Here is a 19,454-nt window from a genome sequence, read left to right on the forward strand (position 1 = left end):
TTCAAGGTATATCTTCCGCGTCCGCAGACCTCGGAGTCCCCTTCTACTCTTCCCCACGTCCATTATCTTCTGTATTTTCCTTTTGTTAGACTCTGAAGTATAGAGACACTAGATTTTCCTTCTGTTGTTTGTAACTTACGATATTCCGGGTTTTGGGAGAGTTATGTACATTTCGAGAGTGACCGTGGTATATGCCGAGCGACATCTTAATTTCTTATTTAGAATCTACCTGTAAATTGCTAGTTTTAATGTTTTCGTTTCATTTCCGCAAAAGTGTTAGGCTTACCTAGTCGTAGAGACTAGGTGTCGTCACGACGGTTCAAGAAGGGAGAACTTGAGTCGTGACACCTTAATATTATTGTGCCATTTCGAACCAAAATATTAAGTAATTTTTATTATAATTCAAACTATTAATAGTAAATTTATGTTTTTTTTGTATATATAACAAGAAAAGAGTAATCTGATCAGGAAAAAACATAGATTCAAATTAGAACTCATGATATTACTGTTCAAACTGTAATAACTTTACCATTTGAATTTTTATGACTATTTTGAATGTCAAGTAAACATTTCAAGGTACAATAAAAAGAAAGAGCAGACAATTGGTATCTTCTTTAGAAATATTTGTTTCTATATTTTCAGGTCCACTTCTAATGTAACACATATTTTTTCTTATGTTAAAAGAAGACATCTCATCTTATTTAATACTATTAACAAATGAACTATGAAAAATGCAAACTCTTTGATTGTTCACAACTTGACGAGGTTTAAATAAATTATAATCTTTGTCTTAAATATACGCGCTAAGAAACTACCAAAATGTGTTGCCTATGAATTTTGTGCTACCAAAAATAGAATATGAGGAAATAACAACTCACAAACACAAAGAAAATTAAGTTGATGAAATATTGTCCACCTTTTATTTCTTCTTCATTAATGTTTAATCCCAACAACATAAGTTTAAAACCAAATGATTAACTCAAAAATGCAATAGTTTTTATTGAATAAAGATGCATATGAAATATCCGTATTTAAACATATTATTTAAATTAACTAAAAGATCTTTGCAAAACAATTGGAGTAATACAATTAAGGAAATTATTTTTGTAATAAAATGTTGGGACATGCTCAGCAGCATGGCCAGCCCTCCTGTAGTATACATATATGCAGCAATTAAGTAGTCCTTAATGATTGAATTACATTACACCTAAACAAATGCATAAACCACGTGGTATTTGCAAGTGAACAGCTGAAAGTCCATAGCACCTCAAAAAAGACTAAGGTAACGTGGGTATCAATATATGCAGCAATTAAGTAATAAGGACCGAATCACATAGTATCCCTAAACAAATATAAGTGATACATAGTATCCCCTAAACAAATATAAGTGATAAGGTACGAATCACTAAACAAATGCATAAACCACGTGGGCGTTTGGAAGTGAAGTCATAAGCACCTCTAAAATTGATCAAATTACACAGTTATCCCTAAACAAATGCATAATACCGAAACTACCCCTGCACGACCATAATACTTCACTTATATAGTTATGGCTTCTGCTTCCTTGGCCAGCAATCATTTCATCTGTAACTTCGAATTCCAGTTCCATTTTCACTTGATCGTACTTCGAAGCGCCATATTTTCCCCTTTAAGCTAAGGTAATTGTATTGTTTAACAAATTTACATGTTCCAAATGAATATTAATTGTTAATTCCTATTATCATCCTGAAACAAAATTTTCTCTATATGTAGCCTTTACGTACTATATTCGCTCATGCTTTAATGTGTAATGCATAACAAGATTTTACCTTAAATATCCAGATCGATCATATGGCAACTGGTATCGCTTCAGGATGCGGACAGTTACACTTGAGGAAGCCTGTCTACTTGAGGAATAGCTATGGAAATAAAGCTCACTGTCATTCCAATGTGATTCTCAACGGCACGCAAAACCAGATCGCTTGGTACGTTTTAGGGGTAAACCAGTAATATCTTTTTCATGAAATGATTAATAGTCAAACTATTATCCATGGCTCACTTTACGCAATAAATTTTAAAAGTATTCTTAAACATCGCGCTAATAATCTGATGGTGATATGCTTTTCCAGGTCTAGTTGGGTTTCAAATGTCTTGCGAGTTAATAGAAGTAGCTATCCAGAATGTCAAGTGATCAAGACAAACTGGAAGTCTAGCCGAGGAACAATCAAATCGTGCCAGCAGAGAGATGGATCAGTTACTAGGTACTTCGATTTCACTGTGATTGGTAGTGGAATTGCTGGCCTTCGATATGCACTTGAGGTTGCCAAGCATGGAACTGTGGCTGTAATAACCAAGGCTGAGCCACATGAGAGTAGCACTAACTATGCTCAAGGTGGTGTAAGTGCTGTGCTCTGCCCTTTGGATTCAGTGGAGAGCCATATGCAAGATACAATTGTGGCAGGTGCTTATCTCTGTGATAAGGAGACTGTTAGAGTAAGTTCACACAGAATATATTCAGTTTGGAGACTATAAATTTCCCCCTTTTGCCTTTACTATAAGTGTATCTCTCCTTTAATTTCTCCAGGTAGTGTGTACTGAAGGACCTGAGAGAATTAGAGAACTGATCGCTATGGGTGCTTCATTCGATCATGGGGAGGACGGAAATCTGGATCTAGCCAGGGAAGGAGGCCACTCCCATCGTCGAATTGTCCATGCTGCTGATATGACTGGCAGAGAGATAGAAAGAGCTCTATTAGAGGCAGTTTTTAAGAATCCTAATATACATGTGTTTCAACACCATTTTGCTATAGATTTGTTGACCACTCAGGTTAGTTTATTAGTGTGAAAAAAGTTTTTCTATAGTTGTGTAAAGGTGGCAATTGAACTGTTCAGTAAGGATTTAATGTTGTAATTTGTATGCCAAATGCAGGATGGTTCTGACATAGTATGTCATGGCGTTGATACTATACACACGGAAACGAAGGAGGTAAGCACCAGTTGCTTTCACTCATGTTGACTTTTGAACATTTCTTCAAAAGGACACAAATTGATTTTTATGGCTTCTGCGCTCTTACTTGTGTTTTTTAGGTTATAAGATTCATTTCAAAAGTGACTTTGCTGGCATCAGGTGGAGTTGGACATATCTATCCAAGTACTACTAATCCGACGGTATGGGTTTCAATATCTTTTCCTACAAAATCTTGTTAGTTATAATTAATGTCACGCTCCAAAAATAAATGAGCTGGACATGGCACTCGAACGATGCCTTGAAACTAGTGACAGAGCGAACCAACATCCATTATATACTCCCTGCCCTAAATGCCTAAAAAAGGATTCTGGGTAGTCGAATAACAGATGATTCTCTGCCTGGAAGTGTGAATTCTTATTCTATACACCCATAATTTATGTACAGTAAAAGCAAGATACATGGTTCAAAGTTTTACTAATTACCCGGGTCAGGCATCTGCTGTGGCTCTGTAATTGGTGGTTGGGTCAATTCTGTTTTTATACTTTGACCATTTGTGCCAACAGAAAAGTTTAACCCTGTTGAATGTGGGCTTGTTTAAATTTCTAATTCATATTGACATTATGATCATAGGTTGCAACTGGTGATGGAATGGCTATGGCTCATCGAGCTCAAGCTGTAATTTCCAACATGGAGTAAGTGATCCTCAGTTGCATTATTTTTATTGTACAATATCTCTGCCTCTGCTTTAGTGAGTTTTGTGCTGTAAAATCTGCTGATCTAGATTTCATCCTTTTTTTCCCCCTGATTTCTGCATCTTGTTCAGCATTTCGTTCAGAATTTGCACTTTCGACTAAAAACACAAGGGTGTTAAAAAATTTGCATTATTAATAACGATTCTCTTCCTCGTGTTGCCAGGTTTGTGCAATTCCACCCAACTGCCTTGGCTGATGAAGGCCTTCCCAACATACCAAGTGCCAGAGAGAATGCTTTTTTGATAACTGAAGCTGTCAGAGGTGATGGAGGCATCCTTTACAACTTAGATATGGAAAGATTTATGCCAATGTATGATGAAAGAGCAGAACTTGCCCCGAGAGATGTGGTAGCAAGAAGTATAGATGACCAGCTCAAAAAGCGTGGCGAAAAGTATGTTCTTCTTGATATCAGTCACAAGCCCAGAGAGAAGGTTCTTTCTCATTTTCCTAATATAGCTGCTGAGTGTCTCCGCCATGGGTTAGACATAACACAGCAGCCGATTCCGGTGGTTCCTGCTGCTCACTACATGTGTGGTGGAGTCCGTGCTGGACTCGAGGGTGAGACTAATGTGCAAGGTCTTTATGTGGCAGGTGAAGTTGCATGTACTGGTTTACATGGTGCTAACCGACTTGCTAGCAACTCATTGCTTGAAGCACTAGTGTTTGCACGAAGAGCTGTACAGCCTTCAATTGATCATGTGAACGTGTCTAGAATTGATCACGGTGCTTCAAGTTGGTGGCCGCGGCCTGTAGCCCCCATGGTACTAGGAGATACAGTACTTAACAAAGTCATCTGTCGGACAAGGGAAGTGAGGAAAGAACTACAGTCAATCATGTGGGAATATGTTGGAATTGTTAGGTCTAACTCAAGACTAAACACTGCTGAGAAGAGAATCAGAGAGTTGGAGTTGGAATGGGAAACATACCTATTTCAGCATGGCTGGGAACCAACAATGGTTGGAGTAGAGGCTTGTGAGATGAGGAATCTCTTCTGTTGTGCCAACTTGGTAGTTAGCAGTGCTCTTTCTCGACATGAGAGTCGTGGGCTTCACTACACCACTGATTTTCCTCATGTTGAGGAAAGCGAGAGGTTGCCAACGGTCATTTTTCCTTCTCAGCGAAATAACTCATGGAGCTCACGCCAATTACACGCGCAGCCGATAAGTTAGATATCTCTTTCCTATTTGCCATTCTTCCTGCCAAAACATCTCCAGTGCAGGACATGATTTGTCGATTTTACCGGGTTGCAGGGGTGTATCTATTGGAAGGGGTATGTGTTCACATGAACATATACTCTTTTCCCTAAATTATGTATAATAATATATATTTCTTCAATGTTTTTTAAGTATGTAAGTGTGTCAGTCAAGCTCAAAGAGTTCTATCGTTCAATAATTATTAGGTGTATCTTAACAAGTAAAATTGGGATTTTAAATCCCATGTCTATTTTGTGGTTTTTCCCGTTATCTTTTCCGTTGAAGGTTAAAATCTCACATTTCTCTTGTTGGTTTTTCCTAAAAATGTGTCTACCCACGAGGATGGGCATGTCTTGTGTCTCCTATTGCCTTTTAGTTAAGTATTTTTTTTTCTTGGGAAAATAACAGTTTTAGTTAACTATCAAAGAAGAGATAACAACTTATTACAAATTATATGCGAGAAGCACGGTGCCTGTCATGCTTCAGAAAGTCATAATGGCAAATCAAAATTATCGCCCTCCTAGGTCAAACATCAATATGGTTTCATTCTTCTTCTTCACAAATCCATAAGTCAATGACACACAATAGGTTCATTAATGATTCAGAGAACATCTAATCCAGCGAGGGGTCGTTTGGTTTGAATACGGCTTATGACGGGATTAGGTATGCTAAAATTAGTTATGTTGGGATTAGTTATCCTGATATTATTTTTTATCCACTGTTTGGTATGTTAACGATCGGGTACCCCTAAGTAATTTAATGAAAAGGAATCAACAATTGTTTCAACAAGAACAAAACACCTATTGGTGCTTGAGAAAATATAGATGTCTCGGGCATTAAATCCATGATAAAGGCTAATGCGTACCTCAATCTTTTAGCTCTTCCATTACTTAAAAGAGTTTCCCCCTACTGTACAAAGTAAATGAGGGGAATAAAGAAATCCATAAAAGAAATTTCCTATTTATGGTTTAGTAATTTCTGAATGCAAGTTTTGACAATTTATTAAAAGCATATCACAGGTCACGAGCTTTAATTAGTTAAGTAAGCAACTTGTTAAATGTGCAAGACCTGATTCTTTGGGCAACGATATCACTCAAGAGACTTGTTCGCCAAGCCACTCTCGTCAAAATAAACATCAGATTTGCCGAGTGCAAGATTAACTTTTTTCGCCCAAAAAAAAAAAAAAAAAAAAAAAAAAACAGGAAGCAAGACCAATAAGTGATAGAGCAACTTTTTGGCACCTTTACATCTCAGGTAATGTGTATCCATTTTACTGCATTGCGTATGTCTACAGACAGAACATCACACACCTTGACAATGGAAACAAGCTGGACCTCAAAATACACAACTTAGTTGGACAACAGTGAAATCTTGCTTCGACTCTAATGAAATAAAAGACATATTCCAGGTGCAATTGTTCGTAGTGCAATTCACCCTTCTTCATCGTCTAGGATAGTTCTTTTAGCTAGTCTGTAACTTGCCCTGTTCATGGCAAATCACAAGTGCGTGATAGATTCGAGACCCAAGGAACCCTGAGCTCAAAATTGGGGAAATTAGAGAAAAGGCATCGAGAATTAACCAATAATCAGATCAAAATACCTCAAATCGTGAGTACCTCCATTAAATTTGCTCTAAATTGTGAGGTTTTGATCAAATTTAGCTCAGACAAACTTGCCTTCTTTGGAGAGAGAGAGTTGGGAAAGTTAAGTCCATTCATGACGAAAATGGTCACTAATCTATTGGAATTTGATCATTTTGGTCCTTAATGTATCCACTTGACCTACATAGTCCTTAACCTATTTAAAAAGGTGACTCTTTTGGCTTGAAACCCAATTACTAATGGTATAGCTAAAAAAGATATTAAAATTATGAGTTAATATCCTAAAACTCTCTTAAACTATTCAACTTTTGTCAATTTCCTATTTTTATTATTCGGTATCTCCAAAATTATATTCTCCCTCATACTAAAAACCCATCGTTGGATTATTTGAGGTACGTTTGGTACACGTTTTTAATTAATGAAAAAAAATTATATTTAACTCATTGTAATGTAAAAACTTGTTTAATTATTTTTTTCTAATTATTCTTTTCTTTTTACTTTTTTCTTTTCTTCTTCTCTCACCTCACGTTTCCTAACAAAGAACATGAATTTTCTGGCAACTTTTCTCCTTTTCAATTCTTTTCTTCTCTCTTGTTCATCTTTTCTCTCTATCGAGATCGGCGGAAACTCACTCGGTCTGTGCGTCTACCGGGGTACCATACTTACTTTTTTTTTTGTGATATAAGGAGTGCACAGAACTTCATAAAGAGACCCATATCCCTGGAACAACTGTAAAATAAACTCCATTTTAGTCTATCCGACTTTGACTTTGACTTGAAAGAGTGAGTTTTTTCTCACTCTTATACACAAATTACACTTTTAAGAATTTTTTTTTTTATGGATTAAATCAAGGTTTGTAAAAATTTCTTTTTGGGTGAAATCTCTTACGTCGTCACAAAATTTCATTCAAATAAATAAAAACGTAATGAATAGGTAAAGGAGCATGACCAAAACAACCCAACCAACACAAGAAATTTCATGTTAGGAATGGGTAAGGAATAAATGAGTAAAACAAGAAAGGGGATAAATAATTTAAGAAGAAACAAGAGATGGAAAATCTTTTTCAGAGAAACTCAGGTGAAGAAATAAAAAAAAAGGTAAAAAAAAAAGAAAAAAAAAAAGAAAGGGTAAAAAATGAGAAAGAAAGCCTACATGAATATAAAAAGAATAAGGAGAAAATTTAAAAAAAATTGTACAATGATCAGACTAATTAGTCATTACACTTGGTTAGGTAGGGCCATTTTGATGGCTTTTTTCAACAGTCATGAGTCGTGTTGCGAGTTATTTCACACATTATGCCAGATATTAACGAGTGAGTTATAATATGAAAATGCATATAGTTCATGGGTTTTTGGAGATACCGCATAGTTAAAGTAGAAAAGTGATAAAAGTTGAATAGTTTAAGGAGGTTTTAGAGTATTAACTGTAGAATTATTGTTAATTTTGTCCAAGAAATACATTGTTAATTACAACGAAACTCGAATAAATTTTTTGTATAGAAAAACTAAAACCGGAATACCAAAGTTACTTATGAAGCAGTAACTTTGAACGAAGTACATGCTCCAACTAAGAACATGCAATTTGAGATTGAAAATACAAAACACATAAGCAAGTGACAGTATGAAAATAGAAACATGGACAAGAACATGTGAAGAAAGTTCATGCTCCAACTAAGACGCAAATGCAACAATTTTTATAATACAAGCAAATATGCAGCCACAAAACACTAAGCAGAAGAATGACGACTAGAAGGAGGTTAGAGGTAAATCTGCTAGTAAAAGCTAGTAGGTTACTTCTGATATACGAATGATCTTACTACTGCAAATGTATTCAATTTATTAGAAAAAAGCAGAGAAGAGACCAGCCTTGGGATTTGGAAGAATGATAAGGGGCAATGTAGTAGGGGGGACGAAGCAGTTATTTATCCTCTTATTGTTTCAATATGATAGTATCTTGGAATGTTAGGGGATTAAATAAAGTATATAAGCATAAGGAGTTAAAGATGTTTCTTACTGACAACAATGTTAGTATGCTGGCTGATATAGAACATAGAGTCAGAGAACAACATCCTGCTTAAATAATAAAGAAGGTTGATAGTAACTGGAGGTGAGTTGCACATTATAATGCTGGTAATATAGGGAGAATCTGAATCATATCGAATTTTGTTGTTGTGGATTTTATCTCAACTATTGTGCACAAACAGTTCATTCATGGTATAGTTAAAGTCCATAATTTGAACTTGGAGTTCAATTTTACTGGAATTTATGGACTGCATACTATTCATGTTAGATCTAGTTTAAGGCCTGAGGTGAAGAGTTTAAATAACAAAATTCATAATCCCTGGTTAATCATGGGGGATCATTTTGGGAGCTGAGGAAAGATTACATAACAATCCGGTATATGAGAAAGAAATAAGGGATTTCAAGAATTTTATGAAAGACACTAGATTGACTGAGTTGAAATCAATAGGAAGGATATACACTTGGACAAATTGTCATGTTCACAACAAGATTGATTTGGCAATTGTTAATGTTGAATCATGGTTATAGTCATCTCCTCATCTTGAAGAAGTTGTGATGAATCCTGGCTTCTCTGATCATTCTGCTAAAGCTATCAAAACTGAGGCAACATCAACAAGTAGTAGAAGGCCTTTCTGATTCTTTAATTGTTTGGCAGAACACACATATTTTCTAAGAGTAGTGGAGCATGCCTGGTGAAGGAATGCGTTAATCTAAACACATTAGATAGCGCGTAAATCGTAAAACGAGAACTTGCTTGTTCGCGTAGTGGAAGAGGAAAGAACAGATGAACCGCGACTGGAATTACTGGTCGGCGGTGGTTGTCACGGTGTGTTGGAGCAAACCCCCCTCCCCCCATATCACAAACTAGACCCCTCGTCTGATATGGGAGAAGAGAGCGTGGAAAATTACTGCTTAGAGTAGTTTTTAGTGTACACAATAAGTGTACTTATATAGAGAATATTAAGGTTAACTAATAATCATATTGGGCCTTAAAGCCCAATTTTCCTAAATCTCACACTCACACATAATGAGAGTGCTCATCTAATATGAGAAATATATTTTCATCTCCTCAATCATTCATACAGGGAAGTAGACCGTGCGACCAGCATACTATGAGAGCTAAGTGCTATATTGTTAGGAGTATATAGCCTCTCGTCGAGTCAAACCTGCAAGTAGATCATAAAGTATGCAGTACCCTTGATCATATAAATCACATTCGATATAATCTCAAAATCTCATATATCATTATTTCTTGTATTCACAATCATAACTCATAAGTTATAACTGGTGCACCAGTGAACACAAATAAATGAGATTGCATCAATGATCTTCCTCTTCTCAAGATCCCCTTAACATTAGTTTGACTGCTTTTCTAGATATGCTCCGCTAGACCGAATCTATGTACATGGTCTTTTGGAAACATACTAAGATAGCTAACATCACACTAAGTCTCAAGTATCTGATCGGAGTCTCTAAGGGTACAAAATCTCGAGCCATCATAAAAGCTATGGGTCTCACACAACAATAAGTTGAGAATGAACTTATGTTAACCCAATTGATCGACATTAGCACACATGGTATGAAACACGTGCTATAACATTTTCTCCTTTTTTCCAAGGAGCGTATGTCTTTATCTCATAAAGAATGTTGTACAGATGATATTTAGATACCATAAGTATCTAAATTTGAGTTTCTTGATCTATAAAATCATATTTAACTCACATCTGGCTCACAAAGTAGACTAGGTGAGCGTTTTTCACCCTAATGATCTTATGTCATGGTTTAAACGATATTATGATTTTAAGCGAATAGCTCTCAGATTATCCTTATGATAATTTTGCTTAAAATCATGTCTCATCTCCTCACATCACTAAGATAAGGAGACGGTTGCCTTTGTGAGAAGGCCATCCTCTTGTCTACCTGACATACTTGTCAAAAAGAATAAAGAATGCGCATAACATTCAACAATAAAAATATGTATGTATGTAAATCAACTTTATTGATTATCAAAGAACATCAGTTTTGTGAACATGGGAAAATAAGTAACAAAATAAAGTATCTCAGAGTCTATGCAAGCCTTGAGACCTAGTGTGTCTCACAAATGCATCTCTAGACAAAGGCTTGGTCAATAGATCAGCTAACATATCCTTTGTAGACACATACTTCACATTCACTACCTTGCGTCTAACCATGTCTCTTGCATAGTTATACTTGATATCTATATGTTTGATTTTGCAATGAAACTTAGGGTCCTTGGTGGAGGATATTGCATCATCCCTATCACAGTAGACTAATACTGGTTCCGTATTTTCAACAATATCCAACAAGTGCTCCAAGAACTTTTTCAACCAAACAACTTCTTGTGTTGCTGATGCGAGAGCCACGTATTTGGCTTCCATCGTAGAAAGTGATACACATAATTGTTTCTTACTACTCCATGATATGGCGCCATCACTGAATAAGAAAACATATCCTGAGGTAGACTTCCTTTCGTCTAGGTCTCCTCTATGATCAGCATTACTGTATCCATGATAACAAAGGGCATAATCAGCAGTTCCCTTCAGATATCTCATGATCCTCTTTACTGCTTGCCAATGTGATAAACCTGGGTCGGTTTGATATCTACTTACCAAGCCAACTTCTTGACAGATATCAGGTCTAGTGCACACCATAACATATATTAGACTTACGACTGTGCTCCTATAAGGAATTCGGCTCATTCTTTCTATCTCTTCAGGAGTCTTAGGACATATCTGACTTCCCAAGGTATGGCTTTTACTGATAGGAGTTTCAACTGGGCTACTATTTTGCATATTGAATCGTTCAAGAACTTTTCTAATGTAATTCTCTTGTAACAATAAAAACACTTTGAGTACAATAAAAACACTTTTTGCAGTATTACTCTATGCTCTTCTCTCTCAATCCAAGATCCAAGCTTGCAACAATAGCTAGAACCAAGCGAACTGAGGTAAATCATACATCAAGTGAGAAAGTCTCTTCGTAGTCTATTACTTTCTGTTGTGTATACCATTTCGCCACCAGTCGAGGCTTATATCTCTCAACTGTGCCATCAACCTTGAGCTTAATTTTGAGAACCTATTTGCTCCCAATTGCTTTGCGTCCTTCAGGGAGGTCAACTAGTTCCCAAACTTTGTTGACTCTCATAGACTCCAATTCATCTTCCATTGCTTTTGTCCATTTATCCTTTGAAGAGCATGAGAGAGCCTCTTTTACATTTTTAGGCTCGTTTTCTTCTTGTAGGAGCATCATAAATAGTTTGCTGCCTTCAATATCAAATCGTCGATGGGGAATCGTTTTACGAGAACCACGTCTTATTTGTGATTCATCATTATTACCATTTGGATCAATGTTGCTCCCACTCGGATCAAGATCATTCATCATGATCCCACCTGAAACAAGATCTGTGATCATCTCGCTCCCACTTGGAACAAGATCTATTTGGTCACTTCCACTAAATATAGAAGGATTACTTTCATTCGCATCTGATGATGAAGGAGGTCTTTAATGAGAAACTAATTCATCATCTGCTAAAATGTTCCCACTCGAATGAAGTGATTTTTGTACTTCTTGATCTATTATCTCTAATAAGGTTAGGTCTTGACCTACCTCTCACTTCTTAGGGAACTCATCCTCTAAGAATGTTACATCTCGTGATTCAAACTCAGTTACACTCTCACTGTCTTGCTGACCTATAAACACATAACCCTTTGAGGTTTCAGAGTATCTTATAAAGATACTTTTCTTTCCCCTCGGGCCCAATTTGCCATATTTGTGAGAGGAATCATGTGTATAGGCATCACAACCCCAAGGTCTTAATACACTCAGGTCGAGTTATCTTCCAGTCCATAACTCATATGGAGTAGTAGTAACTGATTTTGTAGGCACTCGGTTAAGAACAAAGGTGGCAGTGGGCAACACATCACCCCAATAACTAATTGAGAGGTTAGCTTGTGCCATCATTGACCTAACCATTTCTAGGAGCGTTATGTTTCTTATCTCCGCAACACCATTTTGTTGTGGAGTATTTGGGATAGTCAACTGATGAAGTATTCCCTTTTCATCAAATAAATTATTAAACTGGGTTGATAATTATTCACGACCACGGTCAGTTCGAAGAGCTTTTATCTTCTTGTCTAATTGATTTTCCACTAAGCTCATATAGTGTTTGAAGTAACTTATTGCTTCTGATTTGTGGAAAATTAAATAGACATAACTGAAACGAGTAAAGTCATCAATAAATGTGATGAAATAACTATTTCCATGCCTAGCCCTAACATTCATAGGCCCACGTATGTCCGAATGGACTAATTGCAAAGGATATTCAGCTCTAGTCGCCTGACCAAAAGGTTTTCTTGCAGATTTTCCAGCTAGACAATTTTCACAAGTGGACAATTCCACATGTTTAATGTTGGAAAGCAAATCTTGTTTTTATAACCTTTGCATTCTTTATTGGCCAATATGACCAAGTCTATCATGCCATATGTTTACCTCACTATCATATTTATGTGAAGAAACAAACATAGAAAAACTAGCATTATTATTAAATAAATCATAATCTAAATCCATAATAATTAAACCTCTAGTCATATGACCAAATGCAAATAAAGTTGAATCAAAAGTCAACTTGGCAGAATTGCCATGACAAAACAAGTCAAATCCTAGCTTAAGCAAAACTGAAACTGAAATAACATTCCGGCGAATTGTTAGTGCAAAGAGAACATCATGCAGTATTAGGTCTCGACCACCACGCAGGACTAACTTGCATGTACTGATCCCTTCAACAAAAACATTATTGTTGTTTCCCACATATCCACTTTGCTCCATGTGGAAATCGCCGAAATTCAACAAAGGCACTGCGTTCCCAGGCTATGTGGTCCGTTGCTCCTGAGTCTACAATCCACAAAGGATTATATTCGGTTAGAAAAGAAAAACTAGAAACACAAAGTTCACTAATTCGAGCATCGCGAAATACTTTTTTAGGAGGCTCAGAGCAATCTATGGCATAGTGACCCTTTTTTATCACAATTATAGCATTTCACTTTAGCAACTTTAACACGTTTGGGACGTCTGTTATTGCCTTTTTCAGTCTTGGCCCTTTTTGCATGTTGAGCTGGATGAGCTTGAGGTGGCCCTCTCTTCTTTTCCCAGTTTCTTTTATTTGAATCACTCTTGGTTTTGGAGGTCGTTTCCATGTGCAACTCAGCTATTGGCTTTGCAGCCTCAAGCCGTTCCTCCTCTAACTCAAAATGCCTGCGGACATCTTCTAGAGTTGTGATTCGCTCATTATGGGTCAAATGCATTTTCATATGATACCAAGAACTAGGTAAAGAGCGTATGACAACTTGGATTTGTTGTTCATCAGTCAACACATGACCAACATCTTTTAACTCCCCGATCATATTTGTCATTTGCCTCAGATGTGTTTTCATTGAATATTTTGGGAGTTTCTTATATGAATCAAATTTGATCATTAAGGATCGCAACCTTGCAGTGGAACAGGTACCAAACCTTTTCCTCAAAGAATTCCAAAGATCTATAGCTCTTTGGTGACCCTTAAACTCCCTTAGGATGTCATCATCCAAGGTACTCAACAATGTAATGCGAGTAATGGAGTTCTTTTTCTTCCAACTGTCATAGGCTTCACGCTCATGCCTATGCTGAGCAGTGTTGCCTTCCTCAGGCTCATTCATGACATTGTTAATGGCCTCCAGATCCTCTTGCTCCTCTAGCACATACTGGACTTTCAAGCTCCAGGTTTCATATTTTTTACCATTGAGTTTCAACCCTTTGTTGAGCTCAGCAACAATGTTTTTCGAAGAAGTAGTCATTCTTTAACAAAATAAAAAATATGATATTCTACATACATACATATTATGACACTAAGTATCAATTGATTAAGTTAATAAATACATATATTAATCATGGAGTCAAAAGTTCACTATGTTCTCAATCATCGTCCAAGAATTAACATATTATGAAAATTAACATATTGTTAAAATTAACATATTCGATTATTTAGCTAAGTGTCTTAATCATGTTTAAGACAACATAATTATCTATCATGATTTTATAATCCCACGTGGATCATAAGTTAACAAATAACTTATATTAGCATGCAAATAAAATTAGTGTCAAACTAATTAATATTTATTACATGCTATACAAATTTACATAAAATTTATTTTAATGTTAAACTAATTAACATATTAAACAAATTAACAAGTATTGCTAATATTAAAATAATAATATTTATATCATGCTCAATAAATTAACTTAAAGCATGTGTTAAACTAATTAATAAAAGTAGTGTTAAAAATAATTAACATTCTGTAACGACCCGATTGGTCGTTTTGAATATTGTAACCCCGTTCCCCCATTTACTGCTCAATTTATGTCTTGCAATTGATTTATGACGTATCGGGTTAGTGTTTTCGGGTCCGAAAGGAACTCGGAGTGAAATGAGATACTTTGTCTCATAATTGAAAATTTAAGTTAGAAAAGTGGATCGGATATGGACCTATGTGTAAACGACCTCGTATTTGAATTTTTATGATTCCAATAGCTCTGTATGGTGATTTTGGGCTTAGGAGCGTTCCCAGAATATTATTTGGAGGCCCGTAGAGGAATTAGGCTTGAAATGCCGAAAGTTTAATTTTTGAGAAGTTTGACCGGGGGGTTCAATTTTTGATATCGGGGTCGGAATCCGATTCTGAAAATTAGAATACCTTTATTCAGTGTTTTGAAAAGCGAGCGCTTCGTCGCTTTAAGCGAGAAGCGAGGCGAAGCGAGAAGCTGTCGCTTTTTCCTTACCGAGGCGACACGACCAGCAGAAGCGATCGCTTCAGCCAAGAAAGCGAGAAGCGATCCAGAAGCGAAAAGCGCAGAAGCGAGCGCTTCTGCCCAAAGGGGTCATTTTGAAAAAAAAAAAGTTTGGGTCTTTGTTTTTGTTATACAAAACAGACCCAAAGTGAAAAGACCTTTCTTTGTCTTGCCAAAAATTGAACGTTAGCAGCAGCAGCAGCCAACTAGGGTTCCAGCCTCCAGGTAATTTTTCTTCTTTTCTTCTTCTTTCTTCTTTCTTCTTCTTCTTCTTCTTCTTCTCTTTTTTAGTTTTTCTCGTCCAGTGTCTGCGCTAGGGCAGGCGTTGGTTCCCCCCCAACCCTCTTTATTCTTCTTATTTATTAATTTTAATATGTATTTTAGTTTGTAAAATTAATTATTATATATATGTTATATTTTCAGTTTATTTGATTTGTTTAATGTGTATTTCAGTTTATAAAATTAATTATTATATATATGTTATATTTTCAGTTTATTTGATTAATTTTATATGTATTTCAGTTTATAAAATTAATTATTATTATACATGTGTGTTATAGCTTAGGGTTCAACTTCATTGACATTGCTGACCAGTCCAGGTAATTTTCTTCTTCTCTTATTTTTCTTTCTTCTTTCTTTCTTCTTCTTGGTCCCGTCAGATTCTGCTTTTTTTTCTTTCTTTTTCCTTCTTTCTTCCTTCTTCTTCTTCGTTTATCTCTGAGACTCTGACAGTCCAGTTTGCACTGTTCAGACTTCAGCGTCTTCTTCTTCCTTTTATCTCTAACCCATTTTGTTTTTTCCCCCCTTTTATTCTTCTTATTTATTACTTTTAATGTGTATTTTAGTTTATAAAATTAATTATTATTTATATATGTTATATTTTTCAGTTTATTTGATTTTTTTAATGTATTTTTCAGTATATAAAATTAATTATTATATATATGTTATGTTTTCAGTTTATTTGATTAATTTTATATGTATTTCATTTTAGAAAATTATATATGTTATATTTTAGTTTATTTGATTTTTTTAATATGTATTTATTATTATATATATATATATGTTATATTTTAGTTTATTTGATTTTTTTAATGTATATTTCAGTATATAAAATTAATTATTATTTATATATGTTATATTTTTCAGTTTATTTGATTTTCTTAATGTATTTTTCAGTATATAAAATTAATTATTATATATATGTTATGTTTTCAGTTTATTTGATTAATTTTATATGTATTTCATTTTAGAAAATTATATATGTTATATTTTAGTTTATTTGATTTTTTTAATGTGTATTTCGGTTTATAAAATTAATTATTATATATATTATATGTATTTTCAGTTTATTTGATTATGTATTTTCTTATATCTTAATAGGGATTTCAAAATGTCTCAAAGATCGAAAGATAAAGACCCGACTTGGCGATATGGCGATAGAGTTAATGAGAAGAATACAAATATTGTATGCAAGTTTTGTAACAAGATTACAACGGATGGAATTTATCGCTTTAAATTCCATCTTATTGGTGGCGATAGAAACGTCACAAGTTGTCCGAAATATTGAGGGATGAAATAAAGAATTTTGTTGAGAAGAAGAAGGAGCAAAAAAATCAAATGAGTCATCAACCATTGGTGACCAATCTTGATGATGATGGTGATGATGATATTAAAGAATTGTCACTTCCAACAAAACGGGGAAGAGATGCAATCTCTTCAAGCCATGGATCGACGGGTACGAGTAGGACTAAAGGTCCTATAGATTGCTATTTCCCAAAGAAGCCAGAAGGAAAGAGCGGTGGAAAGATGTACAAAAAATTGCTAAGGACATTTTGAGGGATCGTGCAGTTAGAGCTTTTGCATGATGGGTCTATGATGCTGGGCTCCCCTTCAATTGTGTCAACTATACTGACACTTTTGGAGACTTTATTGAGGCCGTTGGTCAATACGGACCTGGAATGAAGCCTCCCACTTATCATGAAATCAGAGGTCCTTATCTAAATAAGAAAGTGGAGGAGACTAATAAAATTGTGGAAGAACATAAAGTTGCGTGGAACAAGTATGGCTGCTCCATTATGATGGATAAGTGGACGGCAAGAACTGGGAAAATGATTATTAACGTGTTGGTGAATTCTCCCAAGGGAAGTTTGTTTCTTGAGTCCATTGATGCTAGCGACTCATCCACTGACCACATCAAAATGTTCACCTTGTTTCAGAACACCATTGAAAAGATTGGCCCAAGCAAAGTTATTCAAGTGATCACTGATAATGCGAGTGAAAATGTGAAAGCGGGTGGCATGGTGGAAGGAGCATACAAGAATGTCTATTGGACTCCATGTGCGGCTCATTGTATCAACTTAATCTTCGGGGACATTTTCAAGGAAAAACCCTTCTCTACAGTTTTGGCCAGGGCGTTAGGGTACATTCTTATATTTCTCAACGGCCCTTGTTATTGAATATGATGAGAAGATTCACCGAACAAAAAAATTTGGTGAAACCGGGCAAGACAAGGTTCGCCACTACTTTCTTGACTTTACATAGTATCCACTTGCAAAAATTCAATTTGAGAAAGTTGTTCACTTCAGAGGAATGGAGCAAGAGTAAATTTGCAAAGGAAAGTGCAGGGAAAGATGTTGCACGCATTATTCTTTCTTATTCTTTTTGGAATAATGTCCTTCACGCTCTTAAAATTGGTGGCCCTTTGGTTAAAGTACTCTGTTTGGTGGATGGGGAGCAAAAACCACCAATGGGCTACCTCTATGAAGCTATGGATAGGACCAAGGAGGCTATTCAAGCATCATTCACTGATGAGCAGAAATATGCAAAGGTCTTTCAGATCTTTGATGCAAGATGGAGTGAGCAACTTCATAGACCTTTGCATGCAGTTGGACTTATTCTGAACCCGTCACTCTTTTATGATCAGCATGAGAATAATTCATTGGCTAGAGAAGTATGGACAGGATTCCATGAGGTTGTTATCAAGTTGACCCCAGATGAAGACATGCAAGAAAGGATAGTGGATCAGCTTGCTATTTACAAGGCAGCTGAGGGACTTTTTAAGCTCCGACCTGCTATTAAACAAAGAAAGACGAAATCGCCAGGTGACCAAGTGCTTCTATATTTTATAGCTCTAACTTTAATGTATTTTTTATACTTATTAACTCTTGATTTTTTTTTTCACTTCTATAGTTGAGTGGTGGGACCAATATGGTGTAGAGACTCCGGATTTACAGACTTTCGCCATCAGAGTTCTAAGTTTAACTTGTAGCTCATCCGGATGTGAAAGGAACTGGAGCGTTTTTGAACACGTGAGAAATAAAAAGAATTATTTCGTGTTTTGAGATAAAGTAAATTATATCTCATTGTCCCAACTCCTACTAATTAGTTGACACATCTTGTTTGCAGATTCATACAAAGAAGAGGAATCGATTAACCTTGAAGCGCCTCCATAATCTAGGGTTCATAAAATACAATAGAGCATTGAGGCGTCGCTACAACCACCGCAATCTAATTGATCCAATTCTTTTGGACAATATTGATGAGGCTAATGAGTGGCTAACCGGAGTCCCCGAAAATTATGAAGATGAAGAAGTATTTGAAGGCGATTCTAATTTCACTTGGGGTGATGTTGCGGTTGCTAGTGGAGTTGGGGAGAATCCTTATGGTTTAAGGGGGAATACTTCAAGTTCAAGCTTGATTAGGAAGGGAAAAAGTGTGGCTACTACAAGTCGATCCCTATCCCTAATTGATGAAGATGAAAGTGATCATGAAGAGGAAGAGGAGGGGGAGGAGGAAGATGACGAGCAATATGAAGATAATAGAGGAATTCAAGATTTTGACAATCTTGAAGAAGAACAAGAAGAGTAGAAGAATAAGAGGTTGATTCTAGTAATTTAGTAGCTTTGATTTTGACAATTTGAACTTTTTGATTATTTATAATTTTATATTGTGTCTTTGCAAGGTTTACATTGTGTTTTTTAAGAATTGCGCTTCACTTTAATAAAGCGTGCGCTTCGCTTTGCGCTTCGCTTTTGAAGCGAGGCGAGCCCTTGTCGCTTTTTTGCGCTTCTCGCTCTTAAAAACACTGCCTCTGTTATGTCA

General features: G+C 35.8%; 4 protein-coding genes and 1 long non-coding RNA gene across 5 annotated transcripts; 2 read left to right on the forward strand and 3 right to left on the reverse strand.

The window, feature by feature from the left end:
• The first annotated feature begins 1,499 nt into the window (after window positions 1–1,499).
• Window positions 1,500–5,184, forward strand: LOC107809102 (L-aspartate oxidase 2-b, chloroplastic). Its single transcript, XM_016633697.2, has 8 exons — window positions 1,500–1,658; window positions 1,822–1,964; window positions 2,109–2,472; window positions 2,564–2,806; window positions 2,909–2,965; window positions 3,067–3,147; window positions 3,578–3,639; window positions 3,863–5,184. The coding sequence occupies exons 2-8, from the start codon at window positions 1,831–1,833 to the stop codon at window positions 4,866–4,868; spliced, it is 1,947 nt and encodes a 648-aa protein (XP_016489183.1). The 5' UTR covers window positions 1,500–1,658; window positions 1,822–1,830; the 3' UTR covers window positions 4,869–5,184.
• Window positions 5,185–6,093: 909 nt separating this feature from the next.
• Window positions 6,094–6,678, reverse strand: LOC107809101 (uncharacterized). Its single transcript, XR_001653330.2, has 2 exons — window positions 6,508–6,678; window positions 6,094–6,424 (listed from the first exon to the last, which is right to left on the reverse strand). It is a non-coding gene; the product is annotated as an uncharacterized LOC107809101 (long non-coding RNA).
• A 3,895-nt stretch (window positions 6,679–10,573) lies between these two features.
• On the reverse strand, window positions 10,574–11,326 carry LOC142175278 (secreted RxLR effector protein 161-like). Its single transcript, XM_075241863.1, has one exon. It carries the CDS (start codon window positions 11,324–11,326, stop codon window positions 10,574–10,576), a length of 753 nt encoding a protein of 250 aa, XP_075097964.1.
• Window positions 11,327–13,519: 2,193 nt separating this feature from the next.
• On the reverse strand, window positions 13,520–14,362 carry LOC142175279 (uncharacterized). Its single transcript, XM_075241864.1, has one exon. The coding sequence runs from the start codon at window positions 14,360–14,362 to the stop codon at window positions 13,520–13,522; it is 843 nt and encodes a 280-aa protein (XP_075097965.1).
• A 3,452-nt stretch (window positions 14,363–17,814) lies between these two features.
• LOC107793826 (uncharacterized) lies at window positions 17,815–19,220 on the forward strand. Its single transcript, XM_016616268.2, has 3 exons — window positions 17,815–18,454; window positions 18,543–18,661; window positions 18,759–19,220. The coding sequence occupies exons 1-3, from the start codon at window positions 17,815–17,817 to the stop codon at window positions 19,218–19,220; spliced, it is 1,221 nt and encodes a 406-aa protein (XP_016471754.2).
• Window positions 19,221–19,454: the final 234 nt, after the last annotated feature.

The sequence above is a fragment of the Nicotiana tabacum genome, chromosome 21, assembly GCF_000715075.1.
Source record: "Nicotiana tabacum cultivar K326 chromosome 21, ASM71507v2, whole genome shotgun sequence".
NCBI lineage: Eukaryota > Viridiplantae > Streptophyta > Magnoliopsida > Solanales > Solanaceae > Nicotiana > Nicotiana tabacum.